The 21,542-nt window shown below is 43.7% G+C and overlaps 1 protein-coding gene across 7 annotated transcripts in view; it reads right to left on the bottom strand.

Moving 5' to 3' along the window:
• PTPRK (protein tyrosine phosphatase receptor type K) overlaps window positions 1-21,542 on the bottom strand; it is a 1,685,403-nt gene that overhangs the window by 378,657 nt on the left and 1,285,204 nt on the right. For all 7 annotated transcript variants that reach the window (XM_086927009.1, XM_086927007.1, XM_086927008.1 and 4 more), the window contains exon 13: window positions 1,541-1,577. In XM_086927009.1, the coding sequence (XP_086783135.1) occupies window positions 1,541-1,577 (37 nt within the window). The remainder of the gene's footprint in view (window positions 1-1,540; window positions 1,578-21,542) is intronic.

Below are 21,542 nucleotides of genomic sequence, written 5' to 3'. Positions count from 1 at the left end.
ACACAAAAGTCAAAACTAGATTCAATTTGTTCAATTAATCAGCCAACGGATATAATGAATCATTTGCCATAAAGACTATCAGTGATAAAAACAAAATCATAAATGAGTAAAATACGGAATTGGAATAGGAATAAGTCTCAAATGTGTAGCAAGTTAACAGAAAATCAAGCAACACCCCTAGTCGAGACAAAAAGAACTTGCTCACTACTAAATCCACGGGACTTTTCTTAAATTAACTTCACCGCTGAAAATCATGGAAACTGAAAATTCATCATGGTGTGATAAAAAGTGGCATAATTCCAACAAATCCCATTGCAATATTGTAAAAGGTCACAAACCCCTACCATCTTCGCACTGACTAAAAGAATATTTATTTGCCCCCTTCTGGCCTAATGTCATCCGGAAGTATCCGATAGACTAGTTACATAAACAGAAAACAAATGAGAATTAATTTAATGCAGTGTGCTAGCAGTAACAGCCTTGGAAAATAGCAAAGGTTTTCTTCCAAAATACACAAAATAAACAATGCACATCTTGTGGTGTCAAATGGGAAAATATAAACACAATGAGAATCATGATACGGGAGCCAGTTTATAAAGGAGTTGAGTCCTAGCTAAACCAAAGTTAGAAAAACACAAATCATCCTAGCGATGTTGTCTCAACTACAACAGCTACATATATACATATATAAATCAAATGAGAAGCAATTAAAAGTAATGCACATATATGATTCTGATCTGGTCTAACTTCCATAAGCCTAACATTTAACAGACAAAATTAGTTCTGCAGGTGAGTGCAAGCTTTCTTCCACAGAACTTTGAAGGAAAGCATTTGAAATTGTACCAAATTAATGATTTATACAACAGCTGATTTCCAGCAGTGCATGATGCTGTTACAAGGATTGTCCATCTACTGTTAAAGTCTTCAGGTCTTCTTTAAATATTTATATTTCCATAACCCACAATAAGACCACATCCACCCTTAATTTCTTAGAAGTCAGGTTGATGATGTACTTGAAGATGTTTATAATCCTGGCGTGTATAACTGGATAGCATTAGTACTACCTTGTCAACACTCACCAGTTCATTTACATTATATCAAGCACCAGCCAAGCAGATCTTCATCTTTTAGATAAAACAAAACTGTTCACCAATGAGACATTCAGCTCACCATTCAGACAAGCACTGTGTTTACCTGGAGAAAGCATCCATCAACCAGACTAATGCATAAAACCGTTGTTCCATTGGTTAATGCTTCAAAATATCAGCACTTGATCATTCACATCCTCAATTTCTTTAAATCTGGGACTATTCACCATCTTCCTATGCGAGGCAATGAAACCAGATCACATAATGAATAGTTCTTTAGCCATCTCTCTGTCCAGCTTATGCCAGTCATATATAATGAGCTTATTTTATGCAACCAAGGTGCTTGGCTGGCAGTGTAACCAGGATGTAGTATATATTTTTCTCAAATAATGGTACAATTTAATATGACATAAGCAAGAATCACAGTCTGTCTGCTAGAAAAAAAGTCTTACCTTTAGTAGCAATTCTTACACACTGGGTTTTGGTTTCCTGGTGTGGGACAAAAGAGAAAACGAGTTAAAGTAGGTTCTAACATCTCCCTAGCCCAAGCAAAAAAATTAAAATTATTAAAATCATACAAAGAACAATCCGATAGCAGATACTAGTCTAAGAGTACAGATGGCGCACCAGAGAAAGTGTTTCTTGCTTGCACTAATGCAGAACCCTGCAGAGCTCTGAATGGCTATCTTATCAGCAGTAATGCTGTGGGCGCTTGCAAATACATAACCACCACTTCTTCTCGGCTTAAGCGACAAATGGAATCTATTGTATTCATCAAAACAAAGAGCACCCGTTATGTAATACAGCTTTGCATATTTTGGACCCTGTAGGTAATTTCCACTTGATAAGATTTACCATATAAATATATGAAAGGCGTCAAACTTGTAATCTTCATAACGGCCACTACCATCACATGTCAATGAAACAATATAGAGAACTAAAAGTGTTACAAACTTAATAGTGAATAATAAAAGGAGTACTTTAATCATTAATAGTTATTATCACATACCAGGAAAGGGTCCCTTAGCAATACTGCAAAAGGTATTCCACTTTTTTGCCTCTCACTTGTAAATATTGTGTGTGAAACTCTACTAGTTCATTCCTTAAGTACATCAAAAGTGCTTCTGAAATTATGTCAGTAGCCACATAGTTCATTCTCAGAACAGATTTTGAGCCGCTGGAAAGAGATGAGTTGCTCTGTAATAAAAAGTTACTTTCCGGTAACAGCTTCAAAACATCAAGTGACAATAACTTGTCACAGTTATATGCCACTGACAAAATAGCACTTTCTGTTAAAGCCAAGTAAGTATTAGATGTTCACATAGAAGCAAGCCCTACAGCAAGAGTCATAAGTATATATTCAGCTTTGCCTCCAGACCTTAGAATTAGTTTTCTTTTAGACACAGTTTCAACAACTTTTCAAAGGAATCTAAAATATTTTACAGGGAAGCAAAGTATATACTAACAGGTAGGCGAAGAATGAGTGGATAGTGACATAGGCTTAGAAGACGTACAGGAATCCAGTTTTAGCAAATTGACTAACGCCATTACAAATTCAAATTTAATTGTTTTAATGTCCAGAAATGCCAGAAACCGGTCCCCGGAAGCTTGTTTCCTTTCCAGTAAAAGAATTGGCTTGGTAGTTTGGTCTGCCCTGTTCCCATGATGCACTGGGCCAGGGACAGACTAATTTGCATGTAGCCAGGTTCTGAGCTGGGATGGTGCAGTGAGCTAAAAAACGGTGATGGATCAAGCCCTGATCTGTTGACTGGGTATGAGTGTTCTGCTTAATTCAGATACTCTGTCCATCACCACCCCCTATTCTGAATCGTTTTGTCCACCATAAGCGTGGAAGGGTATGCTCAGACATGAGTCCCTTGCTCACTGCACCATCAGGATTCAAGCAAGCCGGGCCGAAGACGGCTGTAATGCCAGAAACCGGTCCCCGGAAGCTTGTTTCCTTTCCAGTAAAAAAATTGGCTTGGTAGTTTGGTCTGCCCTGTTCCCATGATGCACTGGGCCAGGGACAGACTAATTTGCATGTAGCCAGGTTCTGAGCTGGGATGGTCCAGTGAGCTAAAAAACGGTGATGGATCCAGCCCTGATCTGTTGACTGGGTATGAGTGTTCTGCTTAATTCAGATACTCTGTCCATCACCACCCCCTTTTCTGAATCGTTTTGTCCACCATAAGCGTGGAAGGGTATGCTCAGACATGAGTCCCTTGCTCACTGCACCATCAGGATTCAAGCAAGCCGGGCCGAAGACGGCTATAATGCCAAAAACCGGTCCCCGGAAGCTTGTTTCCTTTCCAGTAAAAGAATTGGCTTGGTAGTTTGGTCTGCCCTGTTCCCATGATGCACTGGGCCAGGGACAGACTAATTTGCATGTAGCCAGGTCCTGAGCTGGGATGGTGCAGTGAGCTAAAAAACGGTGATGGATCAAGCCCTGATCTGTTGACTGGGTATGAGTGTTCTGCTTAATTCAGATACTCTGTCCATCACCACCCCCTTTTCTGAATCGTATTTTCCACCATAAGCGTGGAAGGGTATGCTCAGACATGAGTCCCTTGCTCACTGCACCATCAGGATTCAAGCAAGCCGGGCCGGAGACGGCTGTAATGCCAGAAACCGGTCCCCGGAAGCTTGTTTCCTTTCCAGTAAAAGAATTGGCTTGGTAGTTTGGTCTGCCCTGTTCCCATGATGCACTGGGACAGCGACAGACTAATTTGCATGTAGCCACGTTCTGAGCTGGGATGGTGCAGTGAGCTAAAAAACGGTGATGGATCAAGCCCTGATCTGTTGACTGGGTATGAGTGTTCTGCTTAATTCAGATACTCTGTCCATCACCACCCCCTTTTCTGAATCGTTTTGTCCACCATAAGCGTGGAAGGGTATGCTCAGACATGAGTCCCTTGCTCACTGCACCATCAGGATTCAAGCAAGCAGGGCCGAAGACGGCTGTAATGCCAGAAACCGGTCCCCGGAAGCTTGTTTCCTTTCCAGTAAAAGAATTGGCTTGGTAGTTTGGTCTGCCCTGTTCCCATGATGCACTGGGCGAGGGACAGACTAATTTGCATGTACCAGGTTCTGAGCTGGGATGGTGCAGTGAGCTAAAAAACGGTGATGGATCAAGCCCTGATCTGTTGACTGGGTATGAGTGTTCTGCTTAATTCAGATACTCTGTCCATCACCACCCCCTTTTCTGAATCGTTTTGTCCACCATAAGCGTGGAAGGGTATGCTCAGACATGAGTCCCTTGCTCACTGCACCATCAGGATTCAAGCAAGCCGGGCCGAAGACGGCTGTAATGCCAGAAACCGGTCCCCGGAAGCTTGTTTCCTTTCCAGTAAAAGAATTGGCTTGGTAGTTTGGTCTGCCCTGTTCCCATGATGCACTGGGCCAGGGACAGACTAATTTGCATGTAGCCAGGTTCTGAGCTGGGATGGTGCAGTGAGCTAAAAAACGGTGATGGATCAAGCCCTGATCTTTTGACTGGGTATGAATGTTCTGCTTAATTCAGACACTCTGTCCATCACCACCCCCTTTTCTGAATCGTTTTGTCCACCATAAGCGTGGAAGGGTATGCTCAGACATGAGTCCCTTGCTCACTGCACCATCAGGATTCAAGCAAGCCGGGCCGAAGACGGCTGTAATGCCAGAAACCGGTCCCCGGAAGCTTGTTTCCTTTCCAGTAAAAGAATTGGCTTGGTAGTTTGGTCTGCCCTGTTCCCATGATGCACTGGGCCAGGGACAGACTAATTTGCATGTAGCCAGGTCCTGAGCTGGGATGGTGCAGTGAGCTAAAAAACGGTGATGGATCAAGCCCTGATCTGTTGACTGGGTATGAGTGTTCTGCTTAATTCAGATACTCTGTCCATCACCACCCGCTTTTCTGAATCGTTTTGTCCACCATAAGCGTGGAAGGGTATGCTCAGACATGAGTCCCTTGCTCACTGCACCATCAGGATTCAAGCAAGCCGGGCCGACGACGGCTGTAATGCCAGAAACCGGTCCCCGGAAGCTTGTTTCCTTTCCAGTAAAAGAATTGGCTTGGTAATTTGGTCTGCCCTGTTCCCATGATGCACTGGGCCAGGGACAGACTAATTTGCATGTAGCCAGGTTCTGAGCTGGGATGGTGCAGTGAGCTAAAAACCGGTGATGGATCAAGCCCTGATCTGTTGACTGGGTATGAGTGTTCTGCTTAATTCAGATACTCTGTCCATCACCACCCCCTTTTCTGAATCGTTTAATGTCCAGTATAGCAGCACCCACATGGTACTGAGAAAAGGAGAAAGTGTTGCTAGATTGTTCTGAATAATTAGACATCAATCAATCTTCAATGGACAACAACATTCCAAAACGATTACACAATTAAAAAATGTTTTAAAACAAAGCAGAGCGTACTGGCTTTGAACAAAATAAAAATAACTGTTGAGTTCACTGCATAGTTAGACTAGACCCAAAGAATATTTAGGGCCACAAGACAAACTGTGCGATTATTACAAGTCAAGAAAGTCGCATTTACATAAAAAACGTGAAAAAAAAACAAAGTTCTCCTCGAGGACTGGACAGACCTCATGTCCTGGTAAAGACCCTTGACCCCAATGCCAGGGGGCTGCACACAAGTGAGCTACTCAAAGGTAGATAAAGAGCTACAGTAGTTCACGAGCTACTGGTTGCAGATCACTACTCTAAACACATAATTGCACTATTGGACCTAGAAAGAAAACGATAACATTTTCACACCAATGTGCCTCTTTTCTTACTTAATTTCCCAGTTCCAGGACTGACTTTTAATGACTCTTCACTAAACTAACAATGCCTTTAAAAACACTGACACAAGCAGCCTCCGGGCCTCTATTCCTCCCCTTCTCCCACTGGGCACATGTTTATTATTATTCTATATAAGCTTTCAACTTATGGGAATCAAATAATTATGTTCCCCCAACACTGCCAAAGTATTATGTGATTGCCTTTAAAAAAGTACATTTTCGACCTTTATGTGATGCATCCAAACAAGCCCATAACTTTTCCGTCTTCATAGAGATAATATATTGTTTAAACAATGAGTGGAGCTTTTATTTTGTTTCTGTACGTGCATCACGGAACCTGCAGCTCAGTCGGACCTTATCTTGGTTTGAGTCGCCATATACACCAATTCTCTGGGCATACACCATCCTCCAATATTGAGCTCCTAGTGTGGAAAGAAGTCTTTCTTGTTGCCATGACTTCTGCCTCTGCCTTTCTTGACTTGTAATTGCACAGTTTCTTGGCGCCCGAAATATTCTTTAGGTCTAGTTTAACTATGCAGTGAACTCAACAATTATTATTGTTTCACTGATGGAATCTTCCACAGTCTGATTTGTCGAGGTTAAGGTCCATTATCTTTAGATATAGAACACCCTCCATGTATTTTCTCTTACTTCATTTAACCTTCTCTTTTTTCGACCCCTTTTAAACTACGCTTTCTTTCCTAGTTGTTTTCCTTTGCTAGGTCGAGCATACTAGAGAGTGCAGAACTGTCCTCACTTTTCTTGTCACTCATTTGCGGTCTTCTTATTTGTGACCCACCTTGTCAATTTTGTGTGTGTCCCTCATATAGAGCATTAGCTCTTTACTATTGCTTCGATTAGCTGGAATCTCTGCTTTCAGTGCTTGCTATTCAAGCACTAGTGGGGTAGAGTGAGTGGAGTGTCAGAGTGAGTGGAGCATCAGTGAGTGGAGCAGTGTGTCGGAGGTGAGTGGAGCAGAGTGTCGGGGGTGAGAGAAGTGTCATAATGGAGAATCGTAGAGGGACGTAGAGTGGAAATTCGTAGAGTGTTGTGGAGTGTCTTGGAATGGGATATAGTAGAGTGTTTTAAAGTAGAGTGGAGTTCTGTAGCACAGAGAGGAGTAAAGTGGCGTCGAGTGGCGTGGCGTCGAGTGGCATGGGTGGTGGTAGAGGGGCATAAAGTGAAGTGGTGTAGAGTAGCATTATGGAGTGCGGTTGTGGAGAAAAGTGGAGTGGAGAGGCCCAAAGTGGAATGTTGTGAAGAGGAGTGTAGTAGAGTAGAGTGGCACAGAGTGAAGTGGCGTGGCACAGAGTGAAGTGTAGTAGAATGAAGTGTAGTAGAGTAAAGTGACCCAGAGTGAAGTGTAGTAGAGTGGAGGGACCCAGAGTGAAGTGTAATAGAGTGGAGTGGCCCAGAGTGAAGTTCAGTAGAGTGGAATGGCCCAGAGTGAAGTGTAGTAGAGTGGGATGGCCCAGAGTGAAGTGTAGTAGAGTGGAGCGGAGTGACGCAGCGTGAAGTGACGCAGCATGAAGTGCAGTGGAGTGGAGTATAGCGGCGTGTAGTGGCATGGCGTGTAGCGGAGTGTAGTGTAGTAGAGTGGCGTGGAGTGTTATGGCATGGAATTAGAGGGGGTGCGGCGTCAGAAGGGTGGCGGCGTCAGAGGGGGGTACAGTGCTGTGGAGTGACAGAGTGGAGGGGCACAGAGTGATAGTGTAGAGAGGAGTAAAGTGTCAGAGTGGAGGGCCATTAAGTGGTGCAGTGGAGAGAGGCATAGTGTGTTGTGGAGGGGTGTAGAGTGGAGTATTGTATTGTATTGTAATTGCATTTATATAGCGCTTACTACCCCTGACGAGGCGTCGAAGCGCTTTTTCGGCGGGTAGCACGCTACTCCGGGAACCATAGAGGATTAGTGTTGAATTAGTATAGTGAAACATGCAAGTACTTTTTAAGTGGTGGATAGGTTAGTCAGTTATTTGGATTTGGAATGATAGCAGGGGATTTGCAATCGGAGAGGCAAGATGGCGTCCGCGATGGACGCGTGAGAGAACCACTCCTGCCGGACCTCTCGGACATCGCCGTTAGAGTGGAGGGGAACAGAGGAAAATTGTAGTCTGGCTTTAGTAGAGCTATAGTCACACTCACCGCTGGATACAGATATTTTTTGCTGATTTGTGAGCTTACTGTGATGGGTTGCAGTATCAGATGCTGGGCTGCGGCTCTCTGCGGCGTTGAGAGCGTGGTGGTGGCGTAGCAGAGGCCGGTGGGCATTTTGGAGGACCGGCTCACCTGTGCTGCATTCGGCGGTTCTTCGGAGGGCTGGGTGCAGGGAGAAGCACGTCGAGGAAAGATGACGCCTAAAAACAACCGTGGACGAGATCGAGCGCAGGGAGGAACAGCCGCGAAGCAAGCTGACGGTGTGGAGAGTGCAACCGGGTCTGCTAAGGCGAGGGGAGCCTCACAGACGGAGAAGAGGGGCAAGGCAATTGACAAGGTAACTGACTTGGGCTCCGGTGTGGTGGCTACTCGGGCCAAAGTAGCGGCTGCTGCATTGACAACAGGCAAGAAAATCCCTGAGTTATTTTTGGCTGCAAGGAATAAGGAGAATGAAAGGCAGCAGCGAGGGGGGAAAGTTCAGCTACCAGAGGGGAGTCCAGGGACTCCGGTTGAGTCGGACACTGATGTGGAGGTAGAGCTGGCTGAAAATAGAGAAGGGTTTTAGGGCAGTGAGACTCTTAACACTTTTAACGCCTCAGATAATTACTTATTAGTGGAAATGGAAGCCACAAATGCAGCAATGGATGTAACGGCTTTGAATAGGAGTGCAGTGGCTATTTCTATAGAGGCTGTAGAGGCCGTCCCTCGATCTATGGAAGCTGATTCTAGCGCAAACGCGGATAATCAAGACTATCTGGAACACCAGCCACAGATCCCTGAGACTGACTCCGCTGACTTTTATTCCCTCTCAGAGCAGTCAATGTCTTCTTCAGAGGATCTTGACCAACAGTACGCAACGCACATGAGCATGGGGGATGGTAGCATGCCCAGCAGCTTGGACTTGGAAGATCAACCAGAGAATGATCTCCAAACAGTGAGAAAATTGTGTTTGAATGCGGATGGAAAAGAGATGTTGGCTTTAATTTACCAGTCAATTATGCAGCACCGGGAAGAAACTCGAGAAGAGAGCCAAAGGGTTCAGAACTCTTGTCGTAGACTGCAGAACTCGGTTAGGCGCTTGATCAAATCACATGCAGAATTTTTGTCAAGAGTAAATGAAGCTGAAGCACGCATATCCAGCCTGGAGGAGGAAGTATCTCAACACAAGAGGGATATTGAGACTCATTTGGCTACCAATGAAGATATTAACTGGAAGCTAGCGGACATAGAGAATAGGTCTCGCCGAAATAACTTAAGGGTTCTGCAAATCCCTGAAGGGAAGGAGGGGTCGGATGCCCGGGGGTTTATTGTCGATCTTTTTAGAAAAGCATTTCCGGAAGCTACAAAGTGGGACTGGGATAGGGAGGTTGAGAGGGCGCACCGATTCCCATTTTCTATTCGAGCTGATCAGCGAGACCAGAAGCCGAGAGCTACATTAGTGGCATTCAACAGTTTTCGTGCCCGTGAGGAGGTATTCGTGAAAGCACCGCCAGACAAGAAAATAAGTGGAGGTGACTTTGAATTCTTTGTGCGCCCTAATTTATGCAAGCAATCTGTAGAGCTACGTTGGCAGTATCGTCAAATGATTCCTGAATTTCAAGCTAAGGGAGCTCAGGCATTCTTAATGTTTCCTGCCAAAATTAAAATAATCTATAAAGAGCGCACACGCTTTTTTACAACAATAAGATCTGCCAAAGAATTTTTGGGTTTAATGTAGTACAACTAGTTAATTAGATAAGAATGGATAGGATGCTCTTAGATTATAGGGCTAAAGAATTTATTGATGCTTAATTTCATTTCTTCCTTTCTTCCTTTTTTCTTTTTCGCTTTTGTTTTGTGTAGTGTATGGGTAGTAAGGATGGTTCTTTGCCCGAGGGTAAAGGCAGGGGGAGGTGGTGAGCTCGCATCTAAAGGACCATAAGTTCCAAAGCCTCGTTAATGAGGGGGGAAGGTAGATGGGGGGGGCTTTCAAGGGTGCTGAGGGGAAGGGGTCGAGGGGGGCGGGGTGGGTTTGGGGGGTAAAAGGGGGTAAAAAATTCAAAGCAGCAGGAAATGGTACAAATTGCAAACTGTATATCAAAATGTGTATATAAGAGGTTATAAAAGACAAGAGGGAGATGCAAAGCCACTGTATTTTCTTTATTTGTTTTGTCACAGATGTGCTGGGGTTGTGGAGAGAGGATTGATATATAACTTTGACAATGTTGGGTAAAGGGATAAAGATTTGTATGTTAAATGTATCAGGTCTTAACAACTGGGCAAAGCGTCAAAAGGTGGCAGCAGAATTTCGTCAAATTCGGCCCGACCTGCTCTGCATTCAGGAGACCCATACTCCGTGGGCTAACAGAGCGATATTGAAAGATCTAGGGTTTACGCTACTATCTGCTTCTGGGCAACTTGGTATGACTAGGGGGGTAGCAATTTTAGCAGCGAGCGGTTTGGTGAGGTGTGGGCGAAGGTTGGCGGATAAGCTGGGTAGGTGGGCCGTAGTGGAGTGTGAGTTAGAAGGTTATCACTTCACGCTGTGTACGGTTTACCGGTCCAATTTGAACGAGCCAGGGCTTTTGTATGATTTAAATATAGAATTAGCGGTATGGCCAGCCCCCCTGATAATGTGTGGGGACTTGAACGTTAATTTGACAAACCAGGCACTATTAGAGGGCCCGCAGAAATACGCTGGACGGAAACCTAAAGTTTTCAAAGCACTTTATGACTTAAGTCGGGATAATGGGCTGGTAGACGCGTGGGGTAAAATAAAGGGACAGCAGTTGGGATTCACTTTTTAACCACATCCAAAGAAAAAATTTGTTAGGTTGGACCATTTTTTTGCACCCTCTTATTTATTAAATGGTGCATTCATTGAGGTATATCCGAGGATATCGTCGGATCATACCCCTGTAGTTCTAGAGCTTCTGGCCACTCGGGCTAGGAAGCAGCACAATTTTTTTACATTTGATAGGAAATTGTGTTTAAACAATGAATTCAAGGAGCATATGGGGATATGGATTATGGATTTCTTTTTGCAAAACAGGCTGTCCGCACCGATTGATATAATTTGGGATTCATTTAAAGCCTGTTTGAGGGGAAGTGCTTAGTTTTAGTTTATACCTACAGAAGAAGCAAAAAGAGGAGCTGGCTGGGTATTACGAGGCTCTCGGGGGGCAGAATGTGGGTTAACGAGAGGTATCGTCTCAGGTATGCAGGATATTTCTGCGTTATTAAATACAGTGGCCAAATGTAGGTTGAGGGTTCTTGGTTTCTGGAGTGAAGAGAAAGCTAGGAAATATCTTATTTCGAAACAACAACTTCATGAGTTTGGCGAGACTGTAGGCAGAGCACTGGCACAGCGCCTGAGAATGAAGGGCTCGGTGAGAGCTATTCAGAATATGAAAGATAAGAATGGTATGACACATTCGGACCCGCAAAAGATACTTGCTATACTTCAGGAATTCTATGCGGATTTGTACACACATCAAGGAGATGGAGATGGGGGGAATAATGGTATGGGATATGAGGAAGTGGTACAATTAGATCCAGTGCTTGCAGAACAGCTGGATTCTCCGATATTTATGACAGAATTAGAAAGGGCAGTAAAAAGTTTAGCGGCAGGAAAAGCAGCAGGATCTGACAGAATACCGGTGGGGGTGTATAGGTTATTTTTCCCACTTATTAAGGATGAGATGCTGAAGGTATTCCTGCAGGCGCAGGCGGGGCAACCACCTAAATCATGGTCGGAAGCCACAATTGCAGTTTTTTGTAAGACTTGGTTGGTTCATATCGGCAAATTTCTTTATTAAACTGCGATAACAAGATCTACTCTAAAATCTTGGCTAATCGCCTTTCCTCAGTTATCACCTCCTTGGTGTCTGTGATTCAGCACGGTTTCATTCCCCAACGGGGAACAACGGAACATATCAATAAAGTTGTTACGTTGTTTGATTTGGCTAGCGTGGAAAAAAGGGAATTAGCACTAATATTGTTGGACGCGGAAAAAGCGTTCGATCGAGTGGAGTGGGGGTACCTGTGGCAGATAATGGAGCGAAATGGTTTTGGACAGAAATTTCTGACAGCTATAAAGGCATTATATGAGTTGCCCACTGCGAAGATATCTGCAATGGGCTTGCTTTCAGATGTGGTTCCTATTACTTGAGGTACACAACAGGGTTGTCCCTGCTCTCCTTTATTATTTGCTTTGTACATAAATCCTTTTTTAGAACGATTATTACACAATGTCCGAATTTCTCCCTTTTTCGTTCATGGTTATGAATTTTCTGTTTTTGCATACGCTGATGATTTAGCTGTGCTTACTGTGAACCCTGTTGGCGCAATGGATGAAATTGAGAGGCTAGAGTTAGAGTTCGGGGCGAAGTCAGGGTATAAGCTTAATGTCCTAAAGACACAAATTTTGTGTTCAAATAGCACTCAGTTTATAGATGACCGAGTAACCAAAGAAGTAACATACTTGGGTATATTAATACGGTCAGATGTTAATGAGCTGATGCAGGTAAATTGGAACTCTTTGATTGGAAATATTATAAACTCTCTGGATAGATGGGGCCAGCTCAATCTCACTATAATAGGACGCTGTAATATCATTAAAATGAAGATTCTACCCAAGGTTTTGTATTTATTCCGTTCTATTCCCTTAGAAGTTTCAAATGTTATGCTACAAACTCTACAGTCAATTTGTGGGAAATTCATATGGAGTCCAGGTAAGCTCAGATGGGCGATGCGTTTCATGACTCTACCCCAGGAGAGAGGGGGCCTAGCAGTCCCGGACTTTGTTTTGTATTTTTACGCCTGCTTTTTGTTGAAAATGCAGTGGATACTAACGGGTGAAGGGGCTAGTAGCATGGCTAATACACTTACGATTTTTTATATGTTAATGGGTCCTGTTTCTAGGCAATGTTTATTTACTGAAGTGCACAGTAGCTACTACAAGCGCACGAGATTTAAGGTTTTAATTAGTGCTCAGAAAGTTTGTAAACAAATTCGAACTTTGATAAAAGTTGGGAAAATCTATTATTATACACCCTTGCATGCTGGGAAGTTGCTACCTGGTATATGCCAGGATAACATTGCCTCAGGGGGCAGACAGGGTATTAGAATCTTAGGCAACTTCTACTCTAAGGAAGGGGTTTGTAAATCTTTTGAAGATATGGTTGTACAGTAAGGTATCCCCAGGACACAATTCTTTAAATATTTGCAGATAAGGGACTTTTTACAGAGGGCTAATTTTATCAGGGAACCCCATCCCTTAATAGAAAAAATTAGGCGGCAACAGAGAATTGGAGAATTATATCAATTACTATTAGCTAATCACCCGGATGATTTGGATAAGTATAGGGTAAAATGTTCGAGGGATTTGGGGGAGCCAGATATCAATATCGAGAAACTTATTGCACTATCCACAGAAGTACTCATGTCTGCAAATTTGAGGGAGCAGTTTTTTAAATCTATGTTTGATCTATACTATACTCCTGCGCGTATGGTTAAGTGGGGGACTAAATTTGACGGCAGATGTTTTCGCTGCCAAGAGTAAAGTGCAGATAGTGTACATATTTTTTTTTTATGCGATAAGTTGTTTAGATTCATAGCAGACTTAGAAAATGCCCTGTCTTTAATTCTGAAAGTAAGATTGACTATTACACTGGCAATGATGGTAATTGGGAACAATGGGGATAACTTACTGTATTTACATAGATTTTTTTTTTTTTTGCAATGACCGTAGCACGCTTATGTATAGCTAAAGAATGGCTCCAGAAAGAACCACAAGTGTATGAACTGTGGCGTGCGAAAATGTACAACTATTGTAAAATAGAACGGGGCCTGTTTTCTTTGAAAGGGGCTAAGAAGCGTAAGATTGGCTTGAGTATATGGGGAACGCTCAGGGAATATTTGCAGGACTGAGATATTATTGTTCTTAATTAGATTTATTTTGTTCAATTTAATTTGATTTACTTATTATGAACCTATTGTGTGGAGTAGAAGTGTATCTCATGTGCCCTGTGTTTTTCGTTTTTCTTTTTTTTGTGTGCTTGTGTACTAATTCTGCTGCTTTGAATAATAAAAATAATAATTAAAAAAATGGAATGATAGCAGAAGGATAGAGGAAGACCAAGGTTTGTATTTATTTATCACTTGTTGACGCATTCAGGAAGCCTATAAAGGATTAGTGGTGAATTAATACGGTGAAATATGAGGTAATTTCAGTGGTGGATATTAGTCTGTTACGGAGTAAGAAGGATAGCGGAGGGATAAAAGGGGAAGAAAGATTTGCATTCATATAGCACTTGTTACCCCTGATGGGTGTTGAATCGCTTTTCTGGCGAGTAGCACGCCACTCCGGAACCCATATAAAGGATTAGTGTTGAAAATTAGTATAGTATAAATATGAAGTAATTTGAGTAGTATATATGTTATTCAGTTATTTGGGCAGTATATTAGTATAATTGAATATGGAATTTGAGAAGTGAACATGTTAGTCTGTTAATTTTGATTGAAAAGGATAGTGAAGGGATAAAAGAGTGAAGGATTTAAAAAAAAATGTTTTTAGGTCTTAGCAGTAGGAAGAGGCTTTTGGATGAGTAAAAAGGAGTTTTGGAGAAGGAGTCAGAGGGGAGAGTTTAGAAAGGTTTGTTTTAGGGGATCGGTGTAGTAAAAGGGTGTCAGATGATGCAAGGAGGGGTAGAGCAGGAGAGAGTCTAGAAAGGGTTATTTTGGCGATCATAGTTGTGGTATGGGGTTTGGGATGAAAGAGAGTGGATGTAGAGGATATATTGATAGATGTATAGGATGAGAGATAGGGTAGTGTATTGGAATGAGTAGTAGAAAGAAGTTTGAGATGAGTCAGAAGGTTGGGCTAGAAGATATATTGAGCGAAGTATAGGCTGAGAAATAGGCTAGTTATTTGGAAATGCTAAATTAGAAGAAAGTGATAAATATATAGATCCATAAGTACATTGAAAGTATATAGATACATAAAGGAAGTAAGTATATTTAGATTAAATATATTGATAGAGGCACAGGATGAGAAATAGGGTTTGTGAACACAAAAATAGTGGCTAGGGGTGCACTGTTTTAACACACAGGTCTTAGCACAAAGGAGAAATTTGGAGGGAAAACAGATTTGTCACCAAGGAATGAGAGGGACAAACTACAGAGGTTGGACTGCAAATCCCACAATTCAACACGTTAAACGCAAGCAATCATGGGCAGGGAAAACCACAAGTTTAAAACACAAAACAGGTGATAACATATGCAATCAGAGGCAGGTCAAAACTGCAGTTTTAAAATGTAACAACCACATGCAAAGACTGTAATCACAGAAAGGGAAAATCGTTTTTTAAACAACTTTTGTTTTGGGAAGAGACAGCACTAGTTTGTTTCCTTACCACTTCCTGGACTCTGCTCACTGCAATCTGGGGCACAGGTAGGCTGCAATTCACAAGTGTTGCACATTTGCCTAGCGTGTCAGAGTGGAGTGGAGTGGCAGCTGGCATGTCCTGAGGATGGTAGGGCGGGTGGGACATAAAAAAAGGAAAATGCTACTTACCAGTATGTAGTTCCGTGGTTCGTAGATTCTGAACCCGTGCAATAAAGGTCGTCGGATATAGACGATTCTGGTATCAGCGGACCGCAAATGACGAGTGCGGTGTGTACGAGTGTTTTCGTAATAATCGATCAATGAGAACACTACGTATTCAGGGATTTTGTTTGAACCCTCGGGTTCCATTTTGTGTGCGGCAGCCATTTTGTGTGGTTGCCCTAACATAGGCCGATGACTATGGCCGAACGAGTCCTTGGGACACGTACACCTTAGCTGACTCTTGTGTGACCTGGCCGAACTGACTCTCTTGCCCGAGGCTGACCTCGCTGAGCCAGTTCCTTGTTAAAGAGCTGGTCAGATAAAGATCAAAGAGCAGGACATTGCTGAGTTTATGGTACACGCACACACCCTTCTATCTTGCTTCTCATCTGTTTCTGCTCCTTCCTTTATGGTTTAATCACTGATTTGGGTTGAGGTCTTTATGATGGGTTTGTCCGGCCTGATCGAACAGGAATATTGGAATGCGCTTGGTCATTTCTGGTGGGCTGGACAACGGAAAGTGGGATTGTCGTCATGCGATACTTTTGAAATGTCATGTTTCCATTGGTCAGTTTGTATGTAATTGATGCTAGCCAGGAATGTGATTTTTGGCATAAAAGACCATGCCCCGCTCCTTGAATTTGTGCAGTCTCTAGCGAACCACCCGTGTTGTGCTTCGTAGACCTCTGTTCCTGGTTGCAGCCAATAAACTTTGGTCTTTGACGTCATCAAGAAGTGTCCCGTGTCTCTGTTTGCCGAGGCAGGGGAATACATCAGGCGTTATCCCTGGCGCCGCTGAGTTCTGAAACCTGGTTCTTCAGTTAGCGTCCAACGTGGGGCGACTTCAGCGATACCGGTCCAAGCCTGAAGATCGTGAGGAGCTACGTGTGAAAATTCTGGAGGAAGGCCTGCCACTTCATCGACCCCTGTATGTCGTCGTGGTCCGAAAGTCTTTGCTGCGAGGTTCCCCGCTTTCCGACGGCTACGAAGGACTGCTGCCCTGACTGTCGCCCTGTCTTGGAGCCATTGGACGATTTGTAGAGCGAGACAATAGACGGGTCTTCTGGTGACGCCATTGACATTTCAGTTAAGTATGAGTGGAGCATCTCCCAGTCCTTAGTTTTGTTTGGGTATCGTTCGGGATCGCTTTGATTTGGTACCTGCAGGCCCCAAAGCAGAGGGACTTGTGTATTCACGAGACTATCGTTTTAAGATTTCCCTTGAAGTTGGAAGCTAGACTAGTGAGCGAAGATGCCTGGTCTTAGCAGACTTGGAAAGATATTTGGTTTTGGTTGTACTAGGGATTCCCGGTTGGAGGATTCGTGTCCGGTTCCTCCGATTGGAACTCCGACCTATGAGCTCTACATAAAACATGGAGTGGGCCCCATCGCGTATAATGAAATATGGGTTAAATATACCTACAGTGGCCCCGTTATGGTAGCTTTGAAACTGAGATTTTAGACAATCTCGAAGTTAAACTGTTCAAGAAGAAAGCCCGGCCGGCGATGTTTGACTCTTTCCGCTTATGGCGAAAGGAAGCCAAACAGAAAGAAATTAAGTTAGCGAAGAAAAATAAACGAGAACGAGGTATGTCAATGGTGCAAGCTGCTATACAGTTTAGGGATAATGAAGAAGAACAAGAGAGCGAACAGATGCTTAGGGTCCGTAAACTAGCGGTAGATAAGTGCTACCCAGCTTTGCCACCTCGACAGCAAGATGAGAAGAAAGATCTTGTGAAAGATCCTTTAATGTCGCATCTGTTGCATTCGCCACCCCCTTATGCACAGAATGCTACGGCACCACCACAAGTTGTAGTAGCGCAACCTCCGGTTGCTTTGCCACCTGCGATTCCTCAGCAGCCAGCTCCTCTTCCGTTGGCTCCTATTCCTTTGGTGCAGCCTTCTCAAGGGCCACCGCCTTTGCTACCTTCTTCGTCTGCTACTCCTACGCCTGTCTTGTATACTCCTCCTGTTTCGTCTTTGGTTTCCTCTCATTCTGCTTGGCCTCCTGTTCTTTTGTCATCTTCTCCTTTTGCTCGACAGAGAATGACTGATGCGGTTGCTAGTATCTTTTCTCCTCTGTTGGGTTCATTGGGTATGTCTCCTGTTGTCGAGCGTAGACAATCACGTAGTCAGTTGCCTGATGCTAATGAGCGGACAGTGTTGGATCACTTAGCGCGTAAATGGATTACGTATCCTACGCACTATGATCTTGAGGGTGTTATGGATGTTTTCCTTCAATGGAAACCACCGAAACAAAGGTACGTTTTTGATATGATGTGTTCTTTCGTTCGTGAACAATGGGAAGATAGTGAGGTAGGTCAAACTCCGCCTGAGTTGTACCGTATATGTTCTGAGTTTGCGAAAGAGCCTCTTGTGGGTCTCGAGGTTGAGAAAGCAGTTGCGACGTTGTTGTCATTTAGGAATGCATCTCCTTCTGAGCGATAGTTTGAGCCTGATTAGTCAGTTAGGAGAAAGGCGCGTCAATATCCGATGCGTGAGGTTCCTCCAGTTTGGAGACCTGGCGATGCAGCTGTTAATCCAGCGATTCCCCCACACTTTCAGAGTGTCTGGGTACATGTTCCTTGGAAACGTGCTGAAGTTTTAGCCCTTAAGCAGTCTTTGCCTGATCCGCGCAAAAATCCAACAGGGTTTTATAAGGAGCTAACTCAGACTGCGGGTTCATGTATCATGAATCTGACAGACATAGATATGTTGTTTGGGAATGTCGTTCCACAGCCTATTTGGGGTAAGATTCGTCATTCGGATCATGCGCAGGAACTAGGTGAGACATGGAATAATCTTAGAGATGCAGATAATAGACAAGTAGGTGGTGCTAAGCCAGAGGATTTGATTGCTGACCTTCCTGGTAGGATTATTGATTATATGAAAACTCTAATGCCTGAAGTGCGTGTTAATTGGGGCAAGTTGTCTGCATGTAAGCAGAAGAAAGACAAATCTGTGTCCGACTTTTTCACGCGGTTCGAAGAGACCTTTGTAGACCACAGTGGTCAGGACATGAGTACCAAAGGTGGTCAGAGATTGTTCGTCGACAAATTAGTTCATAATTTGCTTCCCGAATTGTGCAATAGGTTGAAGGATTCTGAGAGTGCTTGGGCTGTTTCTACGTCAGCTCAGATTTTGGCTACTGCCCAGTACTATGAAAATAGGAACAAGGATGAGATAGAGAAAGCAGATAAGAAGACTAAGGAATTGAAGACTAAAGTTCTTCTACAGCAAGCTTATCCGCCCCGTAATAATCAGCGCGATTATCAGCAAAATCAGCAATATCAGAGAAACTCGCAAAGGTACGAGTCTTCTCAACAGCGTTTTCCCGTAGGTCCTAATCAGTGTGCGTATTGTAAAGAAGAGGGCCATTTCAAGAGTAGTTGTCCGGTTCTGTTACAGCGCACGAATGGTGCTTCTGGTGTGAGAGGTCGAGGTACTCAACAAGCTCCTAGAGGTAGAGGTCGTGGTCAGAATACGCGTTCTTTGCCTCCACAGAATTCTATGAATAGCTTTGATCAGCAGAATGGTGCGTCTGGTAGGACGGCACAGTACTATGCGGACGATTACTATGTTGAAGGTGAGGATGTGGATGGTAATGATTGCTAGGACAGCCATAGACAAAGAGAGGGAGTTGTTTCAGTTCCAGTAGATCAGAGTGGACCCTATGTTGAAGTGGTTGCATCAGGTGTGTCAGAGCCTTTTCTGTTGGATACTGGTGCTGCGATGAGTTCTATCATGCACTCTAAACTCCCTGGCGCACCTTTGTCTGACTTAAAGAATGTTTCAGTAGGTTTTTCTGGCGCCCCGGTTACGAATCCAATTTCTAGTCCGTTGTCTATTTCTGTTGGACCTTGTGAATTTGAAGCACCCCTCATTCTGACGACTGGTTGTGGTGAGAACTTGTTGGGATTGGACTTGTTAAAGAGATTGTATGCAACGCTATATTGTTCTCCTTCGGGAGTACATCTTACATTGGGTAAGAGTGTGATCTCTCCGATGTATATATCTAAAGATCGACTTCCATCTGAATTGTCTTCTCTGCCTGATTCTCTTTGGGCTATTGGTCCGAACGATGTAGGCCTTTTAGAGATTCCGCCATATGTTGTGACGTTGAAAGCGAATGCTAGATTGCACCGCATTCCACAATACCGTATCTCGAGTGATGGTGAACAAGCATTTTTGGCGATCATCTATGAACTGATTGAAAAAGGTGTGATTGACGAAACGAGAGGTAATGTGTGCAATAGTCCGGTTTTACCTGTCTTGAAGAGAACCGATTCTTCACAGCCTCCTGTATATAGGTTCGTGATCGATCTCCGCAAGGTGAATAAGATTGTTGTTCCGCAAATTCCTGTTGTACCTGATATCACCGCCTTACTGACTTTGATCCCGGCTACAGCCACGTGGTTTTCGGTGATTGACTTGAAGAATGCTTTCTTCAGCATCCCGATTGCCGTGGAAAGTAGAGACGTTTTTGGATTCTCTTTAGGAGGACGAAGTTTCCGCTTTAAGCGCGATCCTCAAGGTTATTGCGAGAGTCCATCGATCTATAGCCAAGCTTTGAAGACGCAACTTGATTTGTTGGTTTTACCTGATGGTGCTGCTCTTATTCAGTACGTTGACGACCTGTTAGTTGCTGCTGACAATGAAGAGATTTGTAGAGAGGCTACTTTGTCGTTGTTACGTCACTTGTCTGATTTTCCATCATAAGGTTTCTCTTTCGAAGTTGCAATATTGTCGACAAGAAGTTACCTATTTAGGTCACCTCTTATCCAAGGAGGGAAGGAAACTGACCCCAGAAAGAATTCAAGTGATTGCGAAAATGAGTGTGCCTACGACACAGAGAGAAGTACGTGCTTTCCTAGGTATTACGTCGTACTGTAGACAGTGGATCCCTAATTTTTCGTTGCTCGCAAAGCCTTTGATAGCTCTTACTGTTAAGGATACTCCAAATCCTATTCCTTGGACTGATGAATGTCAGAAGAGCTTTTCAGAATTACGCAATGCGTTGTGTTCGGCTCCTGTGTTGGGTACCCCCGACTACAGTAAGCCTTTCACATTGTATGTCCACGAGAGAGAGGGATGTGCATTGTCAGTTTTGACTCAACAATTCGGCGATAAGCAGCGTCCATGTGCTTATTTCTCATCGACTTTGGATCCGGTAGCTAGAGCGTTGCAGAGTTGTTTGAGAGCTACATCGGCAGCGGCTGTTTCTATTCGACAGTCTGCTGGTTTGGTAATGGACAATACACTGATTGTGATGGTTCCACATGCAGTGGATACCTTGTTGAATCGTACCAAGACACAGCACTTAACTAGTGCTCAGTTGTCAGGTTACTAATTGACCCTGTTAGCGAGTCATGTGCATATAAAGAGATGCAACACGTTGAATCCAGCCACGTTGTTGCCGATTTCAATTGAGTTAGACGATACTGAACAACATGATTGTTTCCTTAGAACTGAGGAAGAAACAAAAGGAAGGATAGACCTTAGGGATACTCCTCTTCCAGAATGTGATGGTACTTTGTGGGTTGATGGTTCGTGCTTCAAGCTTCCGAATGGTGATACGACTGCGGCATATGCGGTTACGACTTTGCATACGATTGTTGAAGCTGCACGTATCCCACATAATTCAGCGCAAACAGCGGAATTGATTGCATTAACGAGAGCGTGTGTGTTGGCGATAGGAAAACGAGTGACTGTGTATACTGACAGTCAGTATGCATTTGGTGTGGCTCATAGTTTTGGACGTTTGTGGAGAGAGCGTGGGTTCCTGACTTCGCATGGGACTAAGATCCAGCATGGCCAGTTGGTGAATGAACTTCTTGAATCACTTACTTTGCCATTGCAAATAGCGATTGTGAAATGCAGTGCGCATAAGAAAGTTACGGATGATGTTGGTTGTGGTAATGCGTTTGCAGATGAGGTCGCG

This window comes from Lissotriton vulgaris, chromosome 6 (genome assembly GCF_964263255.1).
Source record: "Lissotriton vulgaris chromosome 6, aLisVul1.2, whole genome shotgun sequence".
In the NCBI taxonomy this organism is placed as follows: domain Eukaryota; kingdom Metazoa; phylum Chordata; class Amphibia; order Caudata; family Salamandridae; genus Lissotriton; species Lissotriton vulgaris.
The sequence above is the reverse complement of the archived record's forward strand: the minus strand, read 5'-3'. Positions and strand labels throughout refer to the sequence as shown.